Raw genomic sequence first — 26069 nt, forward strand, 5'->3', positions numbered from 1 at the left:
GCTGCCACCACCATGCTTCACTGTGGGGATGGTGTTCTCGGGGTGATGAGAGGTGTTGGGTTTGCGTCAGACATACATGTTCCTTGATGGCCAAAAAGCTAAATTTTTGTCTTATCTGACCAGAGTATCTTCCATATGTTTGGGGAGTCTGCCACATGCCTTTTGGCAAACATCAAACGTGTTTGCTTATTTTTTTCTTGAAGCAATGGCATTTTTCTGGTCAATGGTCTCCATGAAGCCCAGCTCTGTGGAGTGTACGCCTTAAAGTGGTCCTATGGACAGATACTCCAGTCTCTGCTGCGGAGCTTTGCAGCTCCTTCAGGATTATTTTTGGTCTCTTGTTGCCTCTCTGATTAATGCCCTCCTTGCCTTGTCTGTGAGTTTTCGGTTGGCGGCCCTCTCTTGGTAGGTTTGTTGTGGTGCCATATTCTTTACATTTTTTATTAATGGTTTTAACTTTTCACGCCTCTCAACCCCGGATCCGGGATCACCCCCCCCCCCCCCACACTGATTAGCATCGCTAGCATAGCGTCACAATTAAATAGTAGCATCTAAATATCATTAAATCACAAGTCCAAGCCACCTAATGAAAGATACAGATCTTGTGAATAAAGCCACCATTTCAGATTTTTAAAATGTTTTACAGGGAAGACAAAATATGTAAATCTATTAGCTAACCACGTTAGCAAAAATCACCATTTTTCTTTGTCCACCATTGTTTCTCAACACCAGTAGCTATCACCAATTCGGCCAAATAAAGATATTGATAGCCACTAACCAAGAAAAAACCTCATCAGATGACAGTCTGATAACATATTTATGGTATAGGATAGGTTTTGTTAGAAAAATGTCCATATTTCAGGTATAAATCATAGTTTACAATTGCACCCACCATCACAACTCGACTAGAAAAAATACAGAGAGCAACGTGTATTACCTAATTACTAATCATAAAACATTTCTTAAAAATACACAGCGTACACTAATTGAAAGACACAGATCTTGTGAATCCAGACAATATTTCAGATTTTCTAAGTGTCTTACAGCGAAAACACAATAAATCGTTATATTACCATAGCACATGTGCAAACATTACCCCAGCATTGATTCACGGCAAAAAGAACGATAGAATTATCACCACCAAAATGTATTAATTTTTTCACTAACCTTCTCAGAATTCTTCAGATGACACTCCTGTAACATCACATTACAACATACATATAGAGTTTGTTCGAAAATGTGCATATTTAGCCACCAAAATCATGGTTAGACAATGAGAAAAGTAGCCCAGCTGGTCAGAAAATGTCGGGCGCCATATTAGACAGTGATCTAGTCTTATACATAAATACTCATAAACTTGACTAAAAAATACAGGGTGGACAGCGATTGATAGACAATTTAATTCTTAATACAATCGCGGAATTACATTTTTTAAATTATCCTTACTTTTCAATACAGGTTGCGCCAAGCGAAGCTATACCAAACAAAATGGCGGAATAAGCGTTTAACATTTTTCGACAGAAACACGATTTATCATCATAAATTGTTCTTACTATGAGCTGTTCTTCCATCAGAATCTTGGGCAATGAATCCTTTCTCCGGTCTAATCGTCATTTGGTCGAAAGATCTCCTCTTGTCTGGTCGAAATGGTCACTAACGTTCACCATGCACTCAAAGTGCCCAGCGCTTCAAAGTGCATTACACAGAAATGCCATAAAATCGCCCTAAACGGATATAAATTCCTATAAAACGGTTCAAATTAACTACCTTATGATGTTTTTAACACCTATAACGAGTAAAAACATGACCGGAGAAATATTACTGGCTAAACAACAGGTTGGAAGGAGGCGAGTCCGACGTCCTTCGTGCGTCAGGCGCAGGCAGCAAAAGAAAGCTACTTCCGGTATTTGGTGTTTTATACAGGCCCTGATTGCGCAATCGACTCCATTCAAAGCGTCACCACGTACTGACATCCAGGGGAAGACGTAAGCAGTGTTTGTATCCTCATAGCATTTACAGGGACCTTAAAACCGACCCCAGATCAGGGGCCAAGATTTCTGAAATCTGACTCCCTGTCAGGAAAAGTGCTGTAGAAGGAGTTCTGTTTCACTCAGAGACAAAATTCCAACGGCTATAGAAACTAGAGAGTGTTTTCTATCCAATAATAATAATAATATGCATATTGTACGAGCAAGAATTGAGTACTAGGCAGTTTAACCAATCTAGGATCAGCGTGGCGCTAGCGGCACCCCCCCCCCCCCCCCACTGAAAAACCAGTGCCGCGAAATTCAAAAAAAATATTTTTTTAAAATATTTAACTTTCACACATTAAAGTCCAATACAGCTAATGAAAGACACAGATCTTATGAATCCAGTCAACATTTCCGATTTTTAAAATGTTTTACAGGGAAGACACAATATGTAAAGATGTACATCTATTACCTAAAAACACATTAGCATAATCCACCATCTTTTATTTGTCCACCAACACCAGTAGCCATCACCAATTCGGCTAAACTAAGATATTTATAGCCCCTAACCAACAAAAAAACTCATTAGATGACAGTCTGATAACATATTTATGGTATGGGATAGGTTTTGTTAGAAAAAAGTGCATATTTCAGGTATATGGCATAGTTTACAATTGCACCCACCATCACAAATGGACTAGAATAATTACAATGAGCAACGTGTTTACCTAACTACTAATCATCAAACATTTCGTAAAAATACACAGCATACACGAATCGAAAGACACAGATCCTGTGAATACAGACAATATTTCAGATTTTCTAAGTGTCTTACAGCGAAAACACAATAAATCGTTATATTAGCTTAGCACATAGCAATTAGCAGCCCAGCATTGATTCTAGCCAAAGTGAGCGATAAAAGTCAACATCGCCAAAAGATATTAATTTTTTCACTAACCTTCTCAGAATTCTTCCGATGACACTCCTGTAACATCACATTACAACATGCATATACAGTTTGATCGAAAATGTTTATATTTAGCCACCAAAATCATGGTTAGACAATGTGAAATGTAGCTCAGCTGGTCACAAAATGTCCTTGCGCCACTTAGACAGTGATCTACTCTTATACATAAATACTCATAAACGTGACTAAAAAATATAGGGTGGACAGGGATTGATAGACAATTTAATTCTTAATACAATTGCGTTATTACATTTTTTAATTTATCCTTACTTTTCAATACAGTTTGCGCCAAGCGAAGCTACGTCAAAAAACATGGCGTCCTAAGCCACTAAAATGTTTCGACAGAAACACGATTTATCATAATAAAAATGTCCTACCTTGAGCTGTTCTTCCATCAGTATCTTGGGCAAAGGATCCTTTCTTGGGAGAAATCGTCTTTTGGTGGAAAGCTGTCCTCTTGCCATGTGGAAATGTCAACTACGTTCGGGATGAACTGAAAAGCGTGCCCAACTTTTCACATCGTTGCAAAAATAAATGTCCCAAAATCGCACTAAACGGATATAAATTGCTATAAAACGCTTTAAATTAACTACTTTGTGATGTTTGTAACTCCTATAACGAGTGAAAAGATGACCGGAGAAATATAACAGGCTAAACTAACGCTTGGAACAGGAGAGGGTCGGTGTCTTCCACGCGCGTTACGCAGCTCCCAAAGAATGACTAGCTTCAGAGTTTTTTCATTTGTAGGGCCTGTGAACGCGCAATCGAGCCCGTTGGAATCGTCATCACGTAAAGGCATCCAGGGGAAGACGTAAGAAGTGTCCGTATAGTCATAGCAACGACAGTGCCCTTTTAACTGACTTCAGAAAAGTGCCCAACATTTCTCAAATCTGACTCCATGTCAGGGAAATTGCTGTAGAATGGGCTCTGTTCCACTTAGAGACAAAATTTCAACTCCTATAGAAACTATAGACTGTTTTCTATCCAATAATAATAATAATATGCATATTGTACGATCAAGGATTTTGTGGGAAGCCGTTTAAAAAATTAGCCACATTAGCATAAATAGTCTAAACAGCGCCCCCATCCCCAACAGGTTAATCTGTAGAGCAAATTATGCTAATGCGAAACAGCACCCCCTATAGTGGCAAGAAGTTTTTTAATGGTTCTCCGTGGGATGTTCAAAGTTTCTGATATTTTTTTATAACTCAACCCTGATCTGTACTTCTCCACAACTTTGTCTCTGACCTCTTTGGAGAGCTCCTTGGTCATCATGGTGCCGCTTGCTTGGTGGTGTTGCAGATCTGGGGCCTTTCAGAACAGGTGTATATATACTGAGATCATGTGACACTTAGATTTCACACAGGTGGACTTTATTTAACTAATTATGTGACTTCTGAAGGTAATTGGTTGCACCAGATCTTATTTGGGGGCTTCATATCAAAGGGGTGAATACATATGCACACACCACTTTTCAGTTTTTTTAAAAATTGAATTTTTTTAAACAATAATTTTTTTTCATTTCACTTCACCAATTTGGACTATTTTGTGTATGTCCATTATATGAAATTAAAATAAAAATCCATTTAAATGAAAGGTTGTAATGCAACAAAATAGAAAAAACACCAAGGGGGATGAATAATTTTGCAAGGCACTGTACAAGGCACTGTAATCCGCTCTCTCCACTGGCTTCCAGTTGAAGCTCGCATCCGCTACAAGACCATGGTGCTTGCCTACGGAGCTGTGAGGGGAACGGCACCTCCGTACCTTCAGGCTCTGATCAGGCCCTACACCCAAACAAGGGCACTGCGTTCATCCACCTCTGGCCTGCTCGCCTCCCTACCTCTGAGGAAGTACAGTTGCCGCTCAGCCCAGTCAAAACTGTTCGCTGCTCTGGCACCCCAATGGTGGAACAAACTCCCTCACGACGCCAGGTCAGCGGAATCAATCACCACCTTCCAGAGACACCTGAAACCCCACCTCTTTAAGGAATACCTAGGATAGGATAAAGTAATCCTTCTAACACCCCCCCCCCCTTAAAAGATTTAGATGCACTATTGTAAAGTGGTTGTTCCACTGGATATTATAAGGTGAATGCACCAATTTGTAAGTTGCTCTGGATAAGAGCGTCTGCTAAATGACTTAAATGTAAATGTACACTTCTATTTCACAGTAAATGAACTCACAATTTTCAGCACACTTATAGAGAAAAGCATTTAACATGTACGGCACTCACACACTTCAAATCATCAAATCAAGTTTATTTTATATAGCCCTTCGTACATCAGCTATTATCTCGAAGTACTGTACAGAAACCCAGCCTAAAACCCCAAACAGCAAGCAATGCAGGTGTAGAAGCACGGTGGTTAGGAAACACTTACACTTCAGTGCAGCTTTTGACATTATCGATCATAATCTGCTGCTCGAAAAACATGTGTTATGGCTTTACATCCCTTGCTATATTTTGGATTGAGAGTTACTTGTCTAACATAACACAGAGGGTGTTCTTTAATGGAAGCCTCTCCAACGTAATCCAGGTAGAGTTAGGCAATGAACAGGGCATCTGTCTAGACCTCTTACTTCTTCAAATCTTTACTAATGACCTGCCAATGGTTCTGAGTAAATCCTGTGTCTATGTATGCTGATGACTCAACACTATACACTTCAGCTACAATAGCAAGTGAAATCACTGCAACACAACGAAGGGCTGCACTCCGTTTCAGAATGGGTGGCAAGAAATACGTTTCTCCTATCATTCACTGAACCCTAAACCTCAACTATTTATTGTAATGAATAATGTGGAAATTGAGCAAGTTCAAAAGACTAAACTGCTTTGACTAACCCTGGATTGTAATCTGTCATGGTCAAAACATATTGATACAACCATAGCTAAAACGGGGAGAGATCTGTCCATAATAAAGCACTGCTCTGCCTTCTTAACAATGCTATCAACAAGGCAGGTCCGACAGGCCCTAGTTTTTTCACACCTGGACTACTGTCCAATCGTGTGGTCAGGTGCCCCATAGAGGGATTTAGGAAAATTACAAGTAGCTCAGAACAGGGCAGCACGGCTGGCCATTAAATGTTAGATAGCTAACATTAACAATATGCATCTCAATCTCTCCTGGCTCAAAGTAGAGGAGAGATTGACTTCATCACTACTTGTATTTGTGAGAGGTATTTACACGTTGAAAGCACTGAGCTGTCTTAACTACTAGCACACAGCTCAGACACTCATGCATATCCCTCAGACATGCCACCAGAGGTCTCTTCACATTCCCCAAGTCCAGAGCAAACTATGGGAGGTACACAGTACTAGATAGCGCCATGACTACATGGAATTTTGTTCCACATCAACTAACTCATGCAAGCAGTAAAATATGAAAACAATACACCTCATGGAACAGCATGAACGTAAGAGACACACAGCCACAGACACGTATACATGATAACGTATGCACTATTCACTCATGTACACTTGGATTTTGTATTGTAGATATGTGGTAGTAGAGAGTGGCCTGAGGACACACACTTAATGTGTTGTGAAATGTATTTTTTATGTTTTTTTAATTGTATGTAACTGCCTTAGTTTTGCTGGACCCTGGAATAGTAGCCGCTGCCTTGGTAGCAGCTAATAGGGATCCATAATAAATACAAATACCACATGCATTTAAGGTAAAATAACAACCCAATGTTTATTACCCAGGAAGAAATAGTTAGCAGCAGCCAGCTCGCTAAATGTCCATAAATGTTTCATGTGTGTTTGACCCCAAATTAATTGTTGGTTGATTTTTGCTGATTTTTGTATTATAACTTATCATGCACTGTAAAAAAAAGGGGGGGGGGTTGATTTAAGTACAATTGTCAGACAACCAGCTGCAATAGGATGGTGAGTTTGCTCAACAAACATTTTGTTGAGCAAACTCACAACAAAATGTTTTTGTGTGAAAATGTTGTTAGGCAAACCTCCAATCCTATTGTAACTGGTTGTACCACAGTGGTATGTTAAATCAACATATTCATTTATTTTTAGTGTGAGTGCATCTGGTGAGGATAGACAACTTCAATATGCATGTGATGACGCTTGCGGACGCACGAGCACGGCCAGTGTAGCCAAGGTGTTGATCTCTGACTGCTGAGTCCCTCAAGTGTTTTTGTCTGAATTATAGAGTTGGGCCATAACAGTTTAAGCTAAAACGCATAAATGACATCACATTACTCCATAGCAGCCATGTTTGCCCCTCTATAGCCAAGATTGGCCAATAACAGTTAACTGAATTGGCAAAATTGTATATCAAGATTGCTAACTGAACCACTACAATAATACATCATGGGCAAGTCCAGTACAGCTGGGCTCGGCTTGTCTTGTGAGAAATGGTTAGTTGGGATATTAGCAACACACTGGAAGGCATCTCAGGAAGTATAATGAACTTTAGACATCACTAGACCAATCATCATGGAGTGTATTTCCGATTCGCTGTGGAAATAGAATAAATGTATAGGTGCAAAGGAAATTCATATTTTCACTTATACCAAGTTTGCATATGTTATTTTCAGAGGACAATAAAAGACCAACTGCAAAGCTATAGAATTTTGAAATGCTCTTTATTTACGCTTTACCTTAAAATCTTATCTATATTAAATCTTAACTTTGCTTTATTATCTTCTCTTTATGTTGTGTTCCCTCCTGAAAGAAACAGAGGTAGATTTTGTACCACTGCAGATGCGTAGTGAATTTGGGCCTTCATTTTGTCTCACTAATTGTTTTAATGGCCTTAGATGAGCAATCATTATCTGCAAACATAGAATCTCACGGATGTAGAATGAATAAATGCCTTTGACATCGGCATTTGCATTCCTAATTAAGCTATACGTGTTTTTCATCAAATGAATGCATAAACTATTTGATTGAATCAGAATTTGATTAGATATGAAGTGGCAATTAATGTCTTTGAATACCGTTTTCCCACGACGCAATCAAATCATATTCACAGAAAAGTAATTATATTATATACAGAATGAGTCTTTGTTTTTCTCGTCTCGTCTGAACCATGTATAAAATCACACTTTTGCATCATTCAAACACTGTTTGCATCCCAAATGGCGCTCTATTTGCATTAACCTTTACTGCTCAGGCGTTCCGCCAGCGGAACTCCTCCCACATTCCACTGAAAAGGCAGAGCGCGAAATTCAAAATATATTTTTTGGAAATATTTAACTTTCACACATTATCAAGTCCAATACAGCAAATGAAAGATAAACATCTTGTGAATCCAGCCAACATGTCCGATTCTTTAAATGTTTTACAGCGAAAACACCACGTATATTTATGTTAGCTCACCACCAAATACAAAAAAGGACAGACATTTTTCACAGCACAGGTAGCATGCACAAAGCCAACCTAACTAACCAAGAACAAACCAAACTAACCAAGAAACAACTTCATCAGATGACAGTCTTATAACATGTTATTCAATAAATATATGTTTTGTTCGAAAAATGTGCATATTTGAGCTATAAATCAGTTTTACATTGCAGCTACCATCACAGCTACCATCAGAAATAGCAACGAAGCACCCAGAGTAATTACAGACACCAACGTCAAATACCTAAATACTCATCATAAAACATTTCTGAAAATACATGGTGTACAGCAAATGAAAGACAGGCATCTTGTGATTCCAGCCAATATTTCCGATTTCTTAAGTGTTTTACAGCGAAAACACAATATAGCATTATATTAGCTTACCACAATAGCCAGAAACACAAGCCATTTACCAGCAGCAAAAGTTAGCGATCGTAACAAACCAGCAAAATATATATAATTTTTGACTAACCTTGATAAGCTTCTGCAGATGACAGTCCTATAACATCAGGTTATACATACACTTATGTTTTGTTCGAAAATGTGCATATTTAGAGCTGAAATCAGTGGTTATACATTGTGCTAAGGTAGCATATTTTTCCCAGAATGTGCGGATATTTTTATGACACTCAACTATTCTGACCAAATAACTATACATAAACGTTACTAAAAAATACATGTTGTATAGGAAATGATAGATACACTAGTTCTTAATGCAATCGCCGTGTTAGAATTCTAAAAATAACTTCATTACGACATCCAGCTTAGTTATAGCGAGAAAGTGCCCAAAATCTGGGCGCAAACTACTAGTTCACATGTTCGACAGATATATGAAATAGCATCATAAAATGGGTCCTACTTTTGATGATCTTCCATCAGAATGTTGTACAAGGGGTCCTTTGTCGGGAACAATCGTTGTTTGGATTTAGAATGTCCTCTTCTCCAGTCAATTAGCACGGAAAGCTAGCAAAGTAGCGCGAAGCTCTCCTTCCTGAACAAAGGCAGACAAAGCAACACGCCTAACGACCCGAAAAAATTTCAATAATCTAATGAAACTATTTTGAAAAAACATACTTTACGATGATATTGTCACATTTATCAAATAAAATCAAAGCCGGAGATATTAGTCGTCTATAACGACAGCTTTAGAGAAGGCAATACCAGGTCCCTTCTCACGCATTCAAGGAAACAGGAAATTGGGGTCACGTCATGCCAATAGCTTTTATTCGACCTTAGATCATGTTATACACTCCATTTCTTCTCTCACTGCCTGTTGACATCTAGTGGAAGGTGTATGAAGTGCATGTATACTAATATATATGAAGCCCATTTATAGGCAGGCCCTAGAACAGAGCATCGATTTCAGATTTTCCACTTCCTGTCAGGAAGTTTGCTGCAAAATGAGTTCTGTTTTACTCACAGATATAATTCAAACGGTTTTAGAAACTAGAGAGTGTTTTCTATCCAATAGTAATAATAATATGCATATTGTACGAGCAAGAATTGAGTACGAGGCCATTTGAAATGGGCACCTTTATCCAAGTTACTCAATACTGCCCCTGCAGCCATAAGAAGTTAAAGTGCTGGTCAAAAGAAATGCAATATATAGGGAATAGGTTGCCATTTGGGACGAAGGCACAATCTGGCTCTCTGGAATCTATTAGATACTATTCACATACTTTTCAAAAGGTACGCTTTAAAAGGTACGCTTTAAAAGGTACACTTTTGTACCTGTGATCTATGTGATACACTATTGGCTATTTTACGGTACCAACTGCAAGAGTACAACTCTGTATCTCAAATCAAATCAAATTTTATTTGTCACATACACATGGTTAGCAGATGTTAATGCGAGTGTAGCGAAATGCTTGTGCTTCTAGTTCTGACAATGCAGTAATAACCAAGGAGTAATCTAACCTAACAATTCCACAACTACTACCTTATACACACAAGTGTAAAGGGATAAAGAATATGTCCATAAAGATATATGAATAAGTGATGGTACAGAATGGCATAGGCAAGATGCAGTAGATGATATCGAGTACTGTATATACATATGAGATGAGTAATGTAGGGTATGTAACCATTATATTAAGAGGCATTGTTTAAAGTGGCTAGTGATACTTTTGGATCAATTCCCATCCATTTCCGTTATTAAAGTGAGCTGGAGTTGAGTCAGTATGTTGGCAGCAGCCACTCAATGTTAGTGGTGGCTGTTTAACAGTCTGATGGCCTTGAGATAGAAGCTGTTTTTCAGTCTCTCGGTCCCTGCTTTGATGCACCTGTACTGACCTCGCCTTCTGGATGATAGCGGGGTGAACAGGCAGTGGCTCGGGTGTTTGTTGTCCTTGATGATCTTTTTGGCCTTCCTTTGACATCGGGTGATGTAGGTGTCCTGGAGGGCAGGTAATTTGCCCCCAGTGATGTGTTGTGCAGACCTCACTACCCTCTGGAGAGCCTTCCGGTTGTGGGCGGAGCAGTTGCCGTACCAGGCGGTGATACAGCCCTACAGGATGCTCTCGATTGTGCATCTGTAGAAGTTTGTGAGTGCTTTTGGTGACAAGCCAAATTTCTTCAGCCTCCTGAGGTTGAAGAGGAGGCGCTGCTGCGCCTCTTCACAACGCGGTCTGTGTGGGTGGACCAATTCAGTTTGTCCGTGATGTGTACGCCAAGGAACTTAAAACTTACTACCCTCTCCACTACTGTCCCGTCGATGTGGATAGGGGGGTGCTCCCTCTGCTGTTTCCTGAAGTCCACAATCATCTCCTTTGTTTTGTTGACGTTGAGTGTGAGGTTATTTTCCTGACACCACACTCCGAGGGCCCTCACCTCCTCTTTGTAGGCCGTCTCGTCGTTGTTGGCAATCAAGCCTACCACTGTAGTGTTGTCCGCAAACTTGATGATTGAGTACAATGGACAGAAGAGGTAACTCTGGGTCTTCCTTTCCTGTGGCAGCCCTCATGAGAGCCAGTTTCATCATCGTGCTTGATGGTTTTTGCGACTGGACTTGAAGAAACTTTCAAAGTTCTTGAAATTTTGTGGATTGACTGACCTTCATGCCTTAAATTAATGATGGAATGTCATTTCTCTTGGACTTGGTCTTTTACCAAATAAGGCTATCTTCTGTGTATCACCCCTACCCCTAGGAACAATGGGAATGTAATTCTGTTTTGAAAGTTGATAGACTTGTAACCTCACTTTTGAGAAAATTGCCATTGAATTTGTTAGTAAACCTACTCGAGAGCTGTTCCTTGTCTACATGCATTCAGCATCATTCACACCCTCTTAAGCCTTAGCCCCACCCATCTCTTTCAGGATTCACATGTGAGGCCATGTAATTAACCTTTCACGAGTATCTACCCCGGATCCGGGATCACCCCCCCATACCCCCCCCCCCCCCCCCCCCCACACTGATTAGCATCGCTATCATAGTGTCACATTTAAATAGTAGCATCTAAATATCATTAAATCACAAGTCCAAGACACCTAATGAAAGATACAGATCCTGTGAATAAAGCCACCATTTCAGATTTTTAAAATGTTTTACAGGGAAGACACAATATGTAAATCTATTAGCTAAACACGTTAGCAAAAATCACCATTTTTCTTGTCCACCATTTTCTCTCAACATCAGTAGCTATCACCAATTCGGCTAAACTAAGATATTGATAGCCACTAACCAAGAAAAAAACTCATCAGATGACAGTCTGATAACATATTTATGGTACAGGATAGGTTTTGTTAGAAAAATGTGCATATTTCAGGTATAAATCATAGTTTGCCATTGCAGCCAGCATCACAAATCTCACCAAAGCTCCTAGAATTACTAGAGACAGCAACTTGTATTACCAATTTACTCATCATAAAACATTTCTTAAAAATACACAGCACATAGCAATGGACAGACACAGATCTTGTGAATTCAGACAACATTTCAGATTTTCTAAGTGTTTTACGGCGAAAACACAATAAATCGTTATATTAGCATACCACATACGCAAACGTTACCCGAGCACTGATTCTAGCCAAAGAGAGCGATATCATATCATCGCCAAAATATATTAATTTTTTCACTAACCTTCTCAGAATTCTTCCGATGACACTCCTGTAACATCATATTACACAATCCATATACAGTTTGTTCGAAAATGTGCATATTTAGCCACCAAAATCATGGTTAGACAATGACAAAAGTTGCCCAGCTGGTCAGACAATGTTGTGCGCCATATTAGACAGTGATCTAGTCGTATACATAAATACTCATAAACGTGACTAAAAAATATAGGGTGGACAGCGATTGATAGACAATTTAATTCTTAATACAATCGCTGATTTACATTTTTTTAATTATCCTTACTTTTCAATACAGTTTGCGCCAAGCGAAGCTACGTCTAAAAAGATGGCGTCATAAGCCATTAACATTCTTCGACAGAAACACGATTTATCATAATAATATGTTCCTTCTTTGAGCTGTTCTTCCATCAGAATCTTGGTCAAAGAATCCTTTCTTGGGTCTAATCGTCTTTTGGTCGAAAGCTGTCCTCTTGCCATGTGGAAATGCCCACTGCGTTCGGCATGAACTGGAAACCTGCCCGGCGCTTCAAGGTGTCTCAGAAATAAATGTCCCAAAATCGCACTAAACGGGTATAAATTGCTATAAAACGGTTTAAATTAACTACCTTATGATGTTTTTAACTCCTATAACGAGTAGAAACATGACCGGAGAAATATTACTCCCTACACTAATGCTTGGAACAAGTGCGGGTCTGTGGCCACCGCGCGCCTGACGCAGCTGGAAAAGAGTTCCTACCTACAGGTTTTTTTGATTTATAGTGGCTGTGACTGGGCAATCGACACCATTCAAATCGTCATCACGTAAAGGCATCCAGGGGAAGACGTAAGCAGTGTCTGTATGCTCATAGCTATAACAGTGGCCTTTAAACTGACTCCAGATCAGGGGCCAAAATGTGTGAAATCTGACTCCATGTCAGGGAAATTGCTGTAGAATGAGTTCTGTTCCACTCAGAGACAAAATTCCAACGCCTATAGAAACTATAGAGTGTTTTCTATCCAATAATAGTAATAATATGCATATTGTACGAGCAAGAATTTAGTAGGAAGCCGTTTAGTCTGTAATGCAATTATGCTAATGAGAAAACAGCACCCCCTGTAGTCGCAAGAAGTTAACAACGAAAAATTCAAGACTAAAGGCTGGTTTATCTTCTTATGGCTTATCGACTTGACAACAGCCAGTGAAAGTGCAGGATTCCAAATTCAAACAACAGAAATGTCATAATTAACATTCCTCAAACATACAAGTATTTTACACCATTTTAAAGATAAACTTGTTGTTAATCCCACCACAGTGTCCAATTTCAAAAAGGCTTTATGACGAAAGCACACCAAACGATTATGTTAGGTCAGTACCTAGTCACAGAAAAACACCAGCCAAAGAGAGGAGTCACAAAAAGCAGAAATAGAAATAAAATGAATCACTAACCTTTGATATTCTTCATCAGATGACGCTCATAGGACTTCATGTTACACAATACATGTATGTTTTGTCTGATAAAGTTCATATTTATATCCAAAAATCTTAGTTTACATTGGCACGTTATGTTCAGTAATGTTTTGCCTCCAAAACATCTGGTGATTTTGCAGAGAGCCACATCAATTTACAGAAATACTTATAATAAACATTGATAAAAGATACAAGTATTATACATGGAACTTTAGATAAACTTCTCCTTAATGCAACCGCTGTGTCAGATTTCAAAAAACTTTACCGAAAAAGCACACCATGCTATAATCTGAGTACAGCGCCCCGAGCCCAAACAAGCCATACAGATATCCGCCATGTTGTGGAGTCAACAGAAGTCAGAAATAGTATTATAAATATTAACTTACCTTTGATGACCTTCATCAGAATACACTCCCAGGAATCACAGTTCCACAATACATTTTTGTCTTGTTCAATAACGTCCATAATTTATGTCCAAACACCTCCGTTTTGTTTGCGCGTTTAGCTTCCAAAATCCAAATTGATGACACGCAGGTCAGACGAAAAGTCCAAAAATTCCAATACAGTTCGTAGAAACATGTCAAACGATGTATAGAATCAATCTTTATGATGTTTTTAACATAAATCTTCAATAATGTTTCAACCGGAGAATTCCTTTGTCTTCAGAAATGCGATGGAACGCAGGTCGCTCTCACGGGAGCCCGCGTGGTCAGCTCATGCCAGACACCTGACTCAAAGAGCTCTCCTTCCCTCATTCTCACAGTAGAAGCATCAAACAAGGTTCTAAAGACTGTTGACATCTAGTGGAAGCCCTAGGAAGTGCAATATGATCCCAAAGACACTGTATATTGGATAGGCAACCCTATAAACCTCAGATTTCCTACTTCCTGGTTGGATTTTTTCTCAGGTTTTTGCCTGACATATGAATTCTGTTATAGTCACAGACATCATTCAAACAGTTTTAGACACTTCAGAGTGTTTTCTATCCAAATCTACTAATAATATGCATATCTTAGCTTCTGGGACTGAGTAGCAGGCAGTTTACTCTGGGCACCTTATTCATCCAAGCTACTCAATACCGCCCCAGCCATAAGAAGTTAACGGTTTGGCCTATTATGGCCCCTCAATGGGAATATGACACTCTCACGAAAACATACATGTCAGTTGTTTTTTGCTCTAAGACGCCCACAGGACGAATTTGAAGCTCCCCCGGTTAAAAAAAAATGATAAAAAGGGTTAAATACATAAATGTTTTATGTGTATACCTTACCGTGAAATTCTTACTTACAAGCCCTTAACCAACAATGCAGTTCAAGACATAGAATTAAGAATATATTTACTAAATAAACTAAAGTGGAAAATAATATAAAAAGTAACACAAAATAACGACAATGAGGCTATATACAGGGGGTACCGGTACCGAGTCAATGTGCGGGGGTACAGGTTAATCGAGGTAATTTGTAGGTAGGGGTAAAGTGACTATGCATAGATAATAAACAGCGAGTAACAGCACCGTAAAAACAAATACTCCGGTTGGCCATTTCATTAATTGTTCAGCAGTCTTATGGCTTGGGGCTAGAAGATGTTAAGGAGCCTTTTGGTTCTAGACTTGGTGCTCCGGTTCCACTTGCCTTGCGGTAGCAGAGAGAATAGTCTATGTCTTGGGTGACTGGTGTAACGACTCCCACCGAAGGTGGCTCCCCTTCCTGTTCGGGTGGCGCTCGGCGGTCGTCGTCACCGGCCTACTAGCTGCTACTGACTTTCCCTCCCCCTCCCTTTTTGTTGAGTAGTGACACCTGTTTGTGGTTAGGGTGATTTGTGGGGATTTATTACCCAGCAGCCCGGCCTGCTAGGTGTGAGGGATTGTTGTGTGTACAGTCTGAACATTCTTGTGTGTCAGGGTACGTGTACGTTGGTTTGTGATTTTCGTGTTTTCTCACTTTGTTTGTGGTGAAGCATTAGTTTTCGAGTAGCGTCGTGTTTTCACCCGTGTGGGGAATTAAATTTGGAATGCTACTCTGAACTCTCTGTCTCCTGCGTTTGACTCCTTTCATCCACTACACCCCGGGCATTACAACTGGAGTCTTTGACAATTTTTTCAGGCTTCTTCTGCCTAGTATACTGGTTCTGGATGGCAGGAAGCTTGGCCCCAGTGATATACTGGGCCGTAAGCAGGATGCCAAGCAGCTGCCATACCAGGCGGTGATGCAACCAGTTAGGATACTCTCGATGGTGTAGCTGTAGAACTTTTTGAGGATCTCGGGACCCATGACAAATCTTTTCAGTCTCCTGAGTGGGAAAGGTGTAGTCGTGCCCTCTTCGCAAGTGTCTTGGTGTGTTTGGACCATGATCATTCGTTGGTGATGTGGACACCAAGGATCTTGAAACTATCGACCCCCTCCACTAAAGCCCCATCAATATTAATGAGGGCCTGTTCGTTCCTACTTTTCCTGTAGTCCACGATCAGCTCCTTTGTCTTGCTCACATTGAGGGAAAGGTTGTTGTCCTGGCACCACACCGCCAGGTCTCTGGCCTCCTCCCTATAGTCTGTCTCATTGTTGTCAGTGATCAGGCCTACCACTTTTGTGTCATCTCTCTCTATACCTCTCAGATATAAGACAATTCAGAACAAACATTGTTGCACGGGGGCATTGTCATGCTGAAAAAGGAAAGGGCCTTCCCCAAACTGTTGACACAAAGTTTGAAGCACAGAATTGTCTAGAATGTCATTATGCTTCTCTGGAACTTAGTACCTTTAAGGTTGCAGTGACACATCCATAACCTGTGCAGAAACCAGATTGCATACCAAAGAGACTTCAAGAAAGTCAGTCAGTTGATTGACAAGTTTTTACAACACTTTTGAGAAACAGGGCAAGATAGAAATTGGCCTATAACCACAAGGATATTGGCCTATAACCACAAGGATCAGATTGATCTCCCCGTTTTAAATAAACAATGCACTGTGGCTGCCTTCCAAGCACTGGGGAGTTTTTGTTGTTCTGGGCGGCAGGTAGCCTAGCGGTTAAGAGCGTTGGGTTGCTGGTTTGAAAGGTTGCTGGTTTTAATCCCCGAGCCGACTAGGTGAAAAAGCTGTCAATGTGCCACTTAACCCTAATTACTCCTGTAATTCGCACTGGATAAGAGCGTCTGGTAAATTACAAAAATGTAAATGTAAAATGTTCTATAATGTTTCTTTCACTTTGAACATGTGGAGTAGGTTTTCCCTTTTTAGATAATATTTTAAGGCAGAAAAATGGGGAAACTGTGCAAGGGATGTATAGACTTTCACTCGGCACTGACTGTATGAGGCAAGTGATAGAACCCCTTTTGGTAATACAGTGCACCACCAGGCTGTGTTAGTGCAATTTGACCAAGAAGGAGAGTGATGGAGTGCTGTATCAGATGACCTGGCCTCCACAATCACACGACCTCAACCCAATTGAGATGGTTTGGGATGAGTTGGACCGCAGAGTGAAGGAAAAGCAGTCAAACAAGTGCTCAGCATATGTGGGAACTCCTACAAGACTGTTGGAAAAGCATTCCAGGTGAAGCTGTTTGAGAGAATGCCAAGGCATCAAGGCAAAGGGTGGCTATTTGAAGAATCTCAAATGTAAAATATATTGTTTAACACTTTTTTGTTACTACATGATTCCATATGTGTTATTTCATAGTGTTGATGTCTTCACTATTATTCTACAATGTAGAAAATAGTAAAATAGAGAAAAACCCTTGAATGAGTAGGTGTGTCCAAACTTTTGACTGGTGCTGTCGGTATTCAGACCCTTTGCAGAATTTGTTAGTGGAGTTTCTCCTCCTGCCACCGTCACTACTGAGGTGTCAACCACCACAGCATGTAGGCTAAGAGTAAAGAGAATTTACCGTCCATTATCTCAATCAGTTGTGGAAAAATTACCCAATTTTCATACTTGAGTAAAAGTATAGATACCTTTTAATAGAAAGTTACTCAAGTAAAAGTGAAAGTCACCCAATAAAATACTACTTGGGTAAAATTATTTGGTTTTACATATACTTAAGTATCAAATGTAATTGCTAAAATATACTTAAGTATCAAATGTATAAGTAATATTATCAATTATTTAAAAGCAAACGGCACTATTTTTTTGTTTTTATGGATAGCCAGGGGCACACTCCAACACCAAGACATTATTTACAAAAGATGCATGTGTGTTTAGTGAGTCTGCCAGACCATAGGCAGTAGGGATGACCATGTGTTCTCTTGATAAGTGTGTGAATTTCACAATTTTCTGGTCCTGCTAAGTATTGAAAATGTAACAATTACTTTTGGTTGTCAGGGAAAATGGAGTACAATATTTTCTATAGGAATGTAGTGAAGTAAAACTTGTCAAAAATATAAATAGTAAAGTACAGATACCCCCAAAAACTAGTTAAGTAGTATTTTTTACTTAAGTACTTTTTACTGCAATCAGCATAAAGGGGGTGTAAGGGAGAGATTCCCTCCACCACAGCAGCTCCAGTGACCTCCAGCTCAAACCCCCCCCACTGCCTACCTGAGCCTGTTGCTGATGTAAATGACTGCTGACGCGCCTCCATTACTACTGATGAATGTATTTAGGATACTGTATCCAGGACCACTCTATAAAATGTGACCGTGCTTTCCCTGCTCTCCTCCAACATTCATTTGTGTTTAAACAGAGCGAGTCGGTCGGGCTTGACTATCCTCTCTCTGTCTGTCCCCCTAATTTATGCTTCCAATTAGAGATAAGGATCATAAGGAAGACGGCTGACAATCTCTTAATACAGCACATTAAAGGGATGTGCAACAGTCATCCCAGCACTAATTAAGTCAATTCCATTTCCTAGGGTGGAATCGTAATGCTGTTATTTGTTTGGTGGATTTGGAAGAACTCGGAATTACAGGAATTTCCATTGGTCGCTCAACAAGCATGAACGGGCCAGTTATCAAGGAGCCATGATGATTCAGCCGGTTCCCACACCACCCGGTGCTGGAAAGCAATCTAGGACTCTAATCGAAAGTCAAATAGCAAAGCCGTGTATATAAGCGTGTCTCCAAAAGTAGTGAATCAGCAACAGGCTCAGGTAGGCAGTGGGGGGGGGGGGGTTGAGCTGGAGGTCACTGGAGCTGCTGTGGTGGAGGGAATCTCTCCCTTACACCCCCTTTATGCTGATTGCAGTAAAAGGATAATTAGACAAGTAGATACACTGAGTCAATGTAAGTGTAATTCATTCTTAAGTGCGAGGTGTATTAGTACAATCAGGCTCTTAATGAGGGGCCTGATATGACTTCTTTGTAAGGGGATCCAGTCAAATGAACAGCACTAATGGGTTTTGGCACAGTGCTGCGTGGTTGTTTATTGCACTGATGTATCAGTTTGCATATTTAGAATGCTTTTATGCCGCAACCGGGGTGATCATTATGTGAGCAAATGGATGGTGAGGGGTGAGGGGGCCTGTGTGAGGGGGCCTGTGTGTTTGTGTAGTGTGTGTGTGTACCCGCGCGCACACATGCAGTAAAATGTGTACACACACAACACTATGAAGAGGTTTTTTCCCATTTAGACTCATCCTTCAAATCCTGTTGTTAATTACTTACTGAAAGAAATTGAGACCTGCACACTGTCAAACTTTTCTCCATTAACTTTTTGGGCACAATGGTGTCACTAAGTGCTTACAGAACCCAGCCTTCCCTTCCTCTACCATGCCCCTTTTCTATCTATGTCACGGAATTCTAGGAGTGGTGTGTGTAGAGTCAGGCGCAGAGAGCAATACTTCCAATGGATGCGTTTATTTCGCTTGGTCTAGCCAACAATCAGGCAATGACCATAAATCAGGTATGTCTCCAAAAACCAGGAAATAACATAGAACAAATTATGCAGGAGAAAAACAACTTCACCACTGACAATAGGAATAAGCCCGCACAAAAGCAAGCCAAAACCAACAGAAAAGAAAAAAGAGATCGGTGGCAGCTGGTAGACCGGTGACGACGACCGCCGAGCGCCGCTCGAACGGGGAGAGGAGCCACCTTCGGTGGAAGTCGTGACAATCTAGCTCTGATTGATTGGATGTTCTGGTCCTGAGGGAACTCAGCCCCAGGACCAGCTGGATGAGGGAACTCTTTTCTTTGCTCAGCTCTTGGCATTGTAGGGCTTGGTAATGATATGAGAGGGGGTCACTGTATTTGAGATGTCTCCAAAACTTAATTGCTCTTTATTGAGTTTTTATTATAAGTGGATATTGGCCTAATTCTGCCCTGCATGCATTGTTTGTAGGTCTCCTGTAGCATAATATTATAGAATTCTGCATTCAGGGTTTCAATTGGGTGTTTGCCCCATTGTGTGACATCTTGTTTTGCAAGTGGACCCCACATCTCGCTACCATAAGTTGCAATTGGTTCAATGACACATTCAATTCGTTTTAGCCAAATTTAAGTAGGTATTATCATTTCAATTTGTTTTTTAATGGCGAAGAATGCCCTACATGCTTTCTCTCTCAGTTCATTCACTGCCTCATTAATGTCCAGTTGAGCTTATTTTTAAACCTAAGTAATTGTAGTGTGTGCAGTACTCTATGTATTTTGTAGCAATTGATAACTTTGGTCTGTACCTTCTCTGGAAAATCATTATTTTTGTATTTTGCGGGTTTACTGCCAGTACCCAGGTCTGGCAGTACTGCTCTACCAGGTCCAGGAACTGCTGTAGGCCATGTGCTGTGGGTGACAGCAGGCACAGGTCATCTGCGAAGAACAGGCATTTAACCTCTGAATTGTGGAGACTAACACCAGGGGCTGAGGATTTTTCTCGAAAAGTGGCCAATTCGTTGATGTAAATATTGAAGAGTACATTGATTTAATTGTCATATGTTTTACCACCTACACCACTTTCAATACCTTTGTAGAACAGTCGTGTATGCCAAATAGAATCAAATGGTTTTTGGAAGTCGATGAAGCAAGCGTACATTTTGGTGGATATGTTTATCTATCAGGGTGTGTAAGGGTGTAAATATAATCAGTCGTGCGATGTTTTGGTATAAATCCAGTTTGTTTTTTACCCAAGATTAAGGACGTTTAGAACTCTTACATTTATAATACTACAGAAAACCTTTCCCAGGTTACTGTTCACACAAATGCCTCTGTAATTGTTAGGGTAAAATTTGTCTCTGTTCTTAAAGTTTGGGGTTATGAGTACTTGATTCCAGATATCAGGGAAATAACCTACACTCAGGATCAAATTAAACACAAATTAAACATTTAATATAGCCAATTGAAATTTTGCACTAGTGAATTTGAGCATCTCATTTAGGATGCCATCAGGTCCGTAATTGGGGAGTCCAATGGATTTTGACTGTCCTTTATAGCTTTTTGTAAACCATTCAACCTCTCATGAATTTGGCATTGTTCTGTGTTTGCATCAGTTTGAACGGTGTTGTAATATGGGCTGTTCATATGTCACCATTTTGTATCGCTAATTCCTCTAGTTTCGATTATTTAATTATTTTTCAAATTTGACCAGAAGTTGTTTGTGTTTATGGTCTTCTCAATTAGTGTCAGCTGCTTGCTGTTGTACTGTCCTTTTTTGTTTCTGACTGTACGTTTATAGAGTTAAAGCTTAACAGTAATTAAGGCGTAATTCACCATTATTTGGGTCTCTGTGCTTTTGGTTTGATAGTGTTCTAAGTTTTTTCCTCGTAATTTTACAATCTGCATCAAACCAGTTGTCTTCTGTGGTCTTTTAAAAAAAAAGTTTTATCAATTGCAGTTGTGCTTCTTTTGCCGTTAGCCTGAATATATTGTTATTTTTTACTGCTTCGACAGAGCTGCAACAGATCCCTTCCGTTCTTGTTGATGGTGCTTTCATTGTTGTTTCTATGGGGAAGATTAAGACAGTTAGAAACAGTATGGCCTGTAATAAAGCTGTTCCCTCGTGTGGTCGTTAGGACAGATAGTGTTCCTGTGCGCGCATTTGTGTCATGACAGATTAGCATATTTCCCTGGGCCTGGAAATGGCATGTCTCTTCCACAAGGGTGGGGAATATCTCCTCTGAGTAATATGGGGATTCTGAGGGGGGATATATATTGCGCAATGGAACACATATTACAATTACAAGTTCATTTCTAAGTTTGAACCAAGTGTGATATTTACCAATTTTGAGGGGATCAATTCGATTTTGTAGTTCGGATTTGTACCAAATTATCAACACTCCAGAGTCTCTGCTTCTATTGACAGAGCTGTGTTTCTGTAACGGCACAATTACCTCTCTGTAGCCTGTGGAACAGTGAGTGACAATGTCTGCCTTACACCATGTCTCCTGCGGAATGATTCATTCAACATCATTAAATCGTTTTTGAAACTCCAGTCCAAAGGTTGAGTTTATGCCTTGAATGTTCCACATGCTAACTGATAGTGATATTCATGTTGCAAAAAGAAGGAATAGCAGAAATACAGTAACTACTAACTACTAAGTTGCTAAGAGTGAGATAGAACAAATGTTTGCTGTTATCCATTGTTTAAAAAAAAATATTAATTGAGCAAGTCAACTTTTAGTACAATAACTGTGTGCGTGCGTTTAGTGCAGATGTATTGGAGGAGCTGTTTAATCTCACTCAGTCCTACAGAGTTCTCCTGTCCTCTGAGGGCCTCCGTGTAGCTGCGCTGGTCCTGCTGTTGGGCCCTGTGGAGGGGAGGGGGCCAGGTCTGGGCCGTGGGCTGCCTCTCTGGTCTGGTAGAGGTGGTGGTCTGGTGTGGGGTAGTAGGCTGGGCCGGCTCCAGTCTGGCTGCGCCGATGGAGGTGGTGATGCTCCGGTGGTGGGTGGGGCCTGTGGGGTGCTCTGGGTCTGGTGGGGCGTTGAGTGGGCCTGGGGCTCCTTGGTGGTGCATTGGTCTGGTAGGGGTCTCTGGGTGGTCCTCTGTCTCGTGCGGTATGGGGTGTGGTCTACCAAGTGCTACGTCCTTTAGAGACATGGCAAACATCCCTACTGTCTGCTTCCTCAGGTGGGAGTGGTTGTGGAGGTGCTCTGGGGTGATTGTTGGGTGGTGAGGAACTTGCACGTGCGTGAGTAAGCCACACCCTCTGGTGATGTCAACATTGACTTTTTGAATGGTAGGGTGATGAAAATCTTTGCCGGACAGCAGAGGAGATGGTGATGTGGGAGTTGGAACTACTCAGAGGCCCTCTCTGCTACTCTGTTGACCAAGCTGCCTACTTTCTCCTGCTCCTCTCGCAGGTTGTTTGTGCCGGTGTGAATAATAGTGTGGCCTGGTGTGCCAAAGTCATCCTGCGTTTCTGGGCACCATATTTTGGACACTTTGTAGTGGGGGAAGAGTTTATCCTCTTGGATGATTGTCCCATTTGAGTCAATGAGGATGGCCACCTCAGTGGGTTTTACCAGAGTAGTGGGTTTACGGCGTGTGGCTGGGGTACACAGGGCCTGTGTACAAGGAGGGGTGTGTCACGGGGGGCTAGAGAGCTTCTCTCTGTAGTAAGTGTCCCCATGTGAGCCTCCTTGCTGACTGGGGGTGTGGGTAAAGGGCGGTCGGTATGGTGTGTGGTGAGGGGCTGCAGCTTCTCTCCAGGAGTCTCTGTAGTCTGTTCTCTGTGCTGCAGCCCCCTCTTACTGACAGACAACTCCTTTGCCATCTCCTCCTTTACCTGCACTAGCTCTCTCCTCATGGTGGCTTTTACCTCCTCAAGCGCTGTGGTAAGGCTCTCTCTCAACTCCTGGACAGAGTTCTTCAGTTGGGTCCTGCACTGGTTGATCTGGTCCTGTAGAAGTTCTGTATCTGGGATGCTGCTCCTTTAGCTCAGTAACTCATTCCTCTAACAGAGCCAGCCTGTCTTTCAGTAGCCTGATGCTGGTGCTTCTCCTTCTCTCTCTCTCTCGCTCTCCCTGCTTCTTTCTCTATCTCTCTCTACTTTCTCTCTCTCTTTCTCTCCAGCATTCTGTGAGGAGGGGTGTAGGAGCGGAGGTACCTGTGTGTCGCCCAACACCTGCGTCTGCCCCTCGGGCTTTACGGGACTCCACTGTGAGACAGGTATGACTGTAGTAGCACACTGTAAAAATATATATATATATGTTGATTGAACATACAATTGTATGGCGACCAGCTGCAATAGGATTGTGAGTTTGCTCAACAAAATAGCATTGACTTTGATTCAACGTACAACTGTAAGTGTTAGGCAACCAGCTGCAATAGGTTTGTGAGTTTGCTCAACATGTGGCCATATAGCTGAACCTACATATATTCTCAAGTTGAATTGTATGTTCACTCAACTTTTGAATTTTAGGTTGAGTGAACATGGAATTCAACTTAAGAATTAGGTCGACCTTATTTGCATATTTCCCAGAGTGACTTGCATTTATAGTGAATTGTAGTTACCATTTGTTAGCAACAGAGACATAGTTTTTGTATGGTTTTTAAAGTGATTGTTATCTTTAAACTCTATATGACAATACATTACATTACATACACAGTTTACAAAACATTAGGAACGCCTTCCTAATATTGAGTTGCACACCCTTTTGCCATCAGAACAGCCTCAATTTGTTGGGACATGGACTCTACAAGGTGTCGAAAGCATTCCACAGGGATGCTGGCTCATGTTGACTCCATTGCTTCCCGAGTGGCACAGCGGTCTAAGGCACTGCATCTCAGTGCTAGTGGCGTCACTACAGACCCTGGTTTGTTCCCGGGCCGTATCAGAACCGGCCGTGATCAGGAGTCCCATAGGGCGGTGCTGTTCTTGACATACCAAACTGTGCGCCTGGCACCTACTACCATACCCATTTCAAAGGCACTTAAATAATTTGTCTTGCCCATTCACCCTCTGAATGGCACACATACACAATCCATCTCAATTGTCTAAAGGCTTAAAAATCCTTCTTTAACCTGTCTCCTCTCCTTCATCTACACTGATTGGATTTAACAAATGACATCAATAATGGATCATGGATTCACCTGGTCAGTATGTCATGGAAATGTGTTCCTAATGTTTTTTACACTCAGTGTATAACAAAAGGCCTTTCTTTAAGGGCCTAGTTACACCCTAGCAAAGTGGTCTTGAACAAGCCACATCAAGCCTGCAAGTCACATTATGCTGGCTTGCAAAGTGATGTGTAATTCATGTTGGAGTGAGGATATCCAACAATTTGAACTTTGAATCACCTGCAACCTGCATTCAGTGCCGTCATTTTGGAGCGACTCTTTTTACTGACTCAAGAGTCATGATTCATGATTCATTTTTCAGAGCGACTCATTCACTTTATTCGTTCGTTTCACCTGCTGGCCAAAATAAATTCTACAGCAGGATTAATACGTGCTCCTCCAGCTCAGTGGCTCTGGAGATGTGCTCCGACCAGCAACTGCATATTATGTGCGCAAGGGAACATAGTAGATCATGCTGCATGCAGAATAGAGAAGAAAAAGTCATGTTTAGAACATGGTGCAAGAATTAATGCAATTAATTGAATATTGAATGTTATGATGGACACAGCTTTGTAAAACCCAAACATACCCAGCCTCTGCTCAACAAACGCAAACTTGAGAATGAATCGTTTGGGGGGCTGCAGTTCGATACTGTGCATATCACTCTCACGGCAGTCATGTAGTGGAAGAATGAGAGAAGGTGATACTCGTGACTGGCTGGTGTGGGAGCACAGCGTGATGACTCAATCATGATTTATGACATTGTTTGGATGACTGACCATTTGTGACCAACCGCCTTGATTCAGTCAAAATTTGAAATTGTGTTTCTTTTTTACATTGGATAAAATCCAAAGACACAGAGCTACAACATGGTATATCATACACTGCATTTGAGGAACAATGGGAAAGTAATTCTGCTATGAAAGTTGATAAACTTGTAACCCTACTTTTGAGAAAATGGCCCTTGAATGTTTTGGTACACCTACTGGAGAGCTCTTCTTTGTCTACACACATTCAGCATTGTTCATACGCAGCCAGCCAGCCCCAGCCATCTCTTTAAGGATTAACCTGTCTAGGATCAGCGTGCCGCTAGCGGCACCCCCCCCCCCCCCCCCCACTGAAAAACCAGTGCCGCGAAATTCAAAAAAAATATTTTTTTAAAATATTTAACTTTCACACATTAAAGTCCAATACAGCTAATGAAAGACACAGATCTTGTGAATCCAGTCAACATGTCCGATTTTTAAAATGTTTTACAGGGAAGACACAATATGTAAAGATGTACATCTATTACCTAAAAACACATTAGCATAATCCACCATCTTTT

General features: G+C 40.9%; 1 protein-coding gene across 2 annotated transcripts in view; it reads left to right on the top strand.

Annotated features, from left to right (window-relative positions):
• Positions 1 to 26069, top strand: part of LOC129854017 (protein kinase C-binding protein NELL1-like) — a 481512-nt gene that overhangs the window by 401000 nt on the left and 54443 nt on the right. For both annotated transcript variants that reach the window (XM_055920616.1, XM_055920615.1), the window contains one exon: positions 23756 to 23851. In XM_055920616.1, the coding sequence (XP_055776591.1) occupies positions 23756 to 23851 (96 nt within the window). The remainder of the gene's footprint in view (positions 1 to 23755; positions 23852 to 26069) is intronic.

This window comes from Salvelinus fontinalis, chromosome 4, assembly GCF_029448725.1.
Source record: "Salvelinus fontinalis isolate EN_2023a chromosome 4, ASM2944872v1, whole genome shotgun sequence".
In the NCBI taxonomy this organism is placed as follows: Eukaryota; Metazoa; Chordata; class Actinopteri; order Salmoniformes; family Salmonidae; genus Salvelinus; species Salvelinus fontinalis.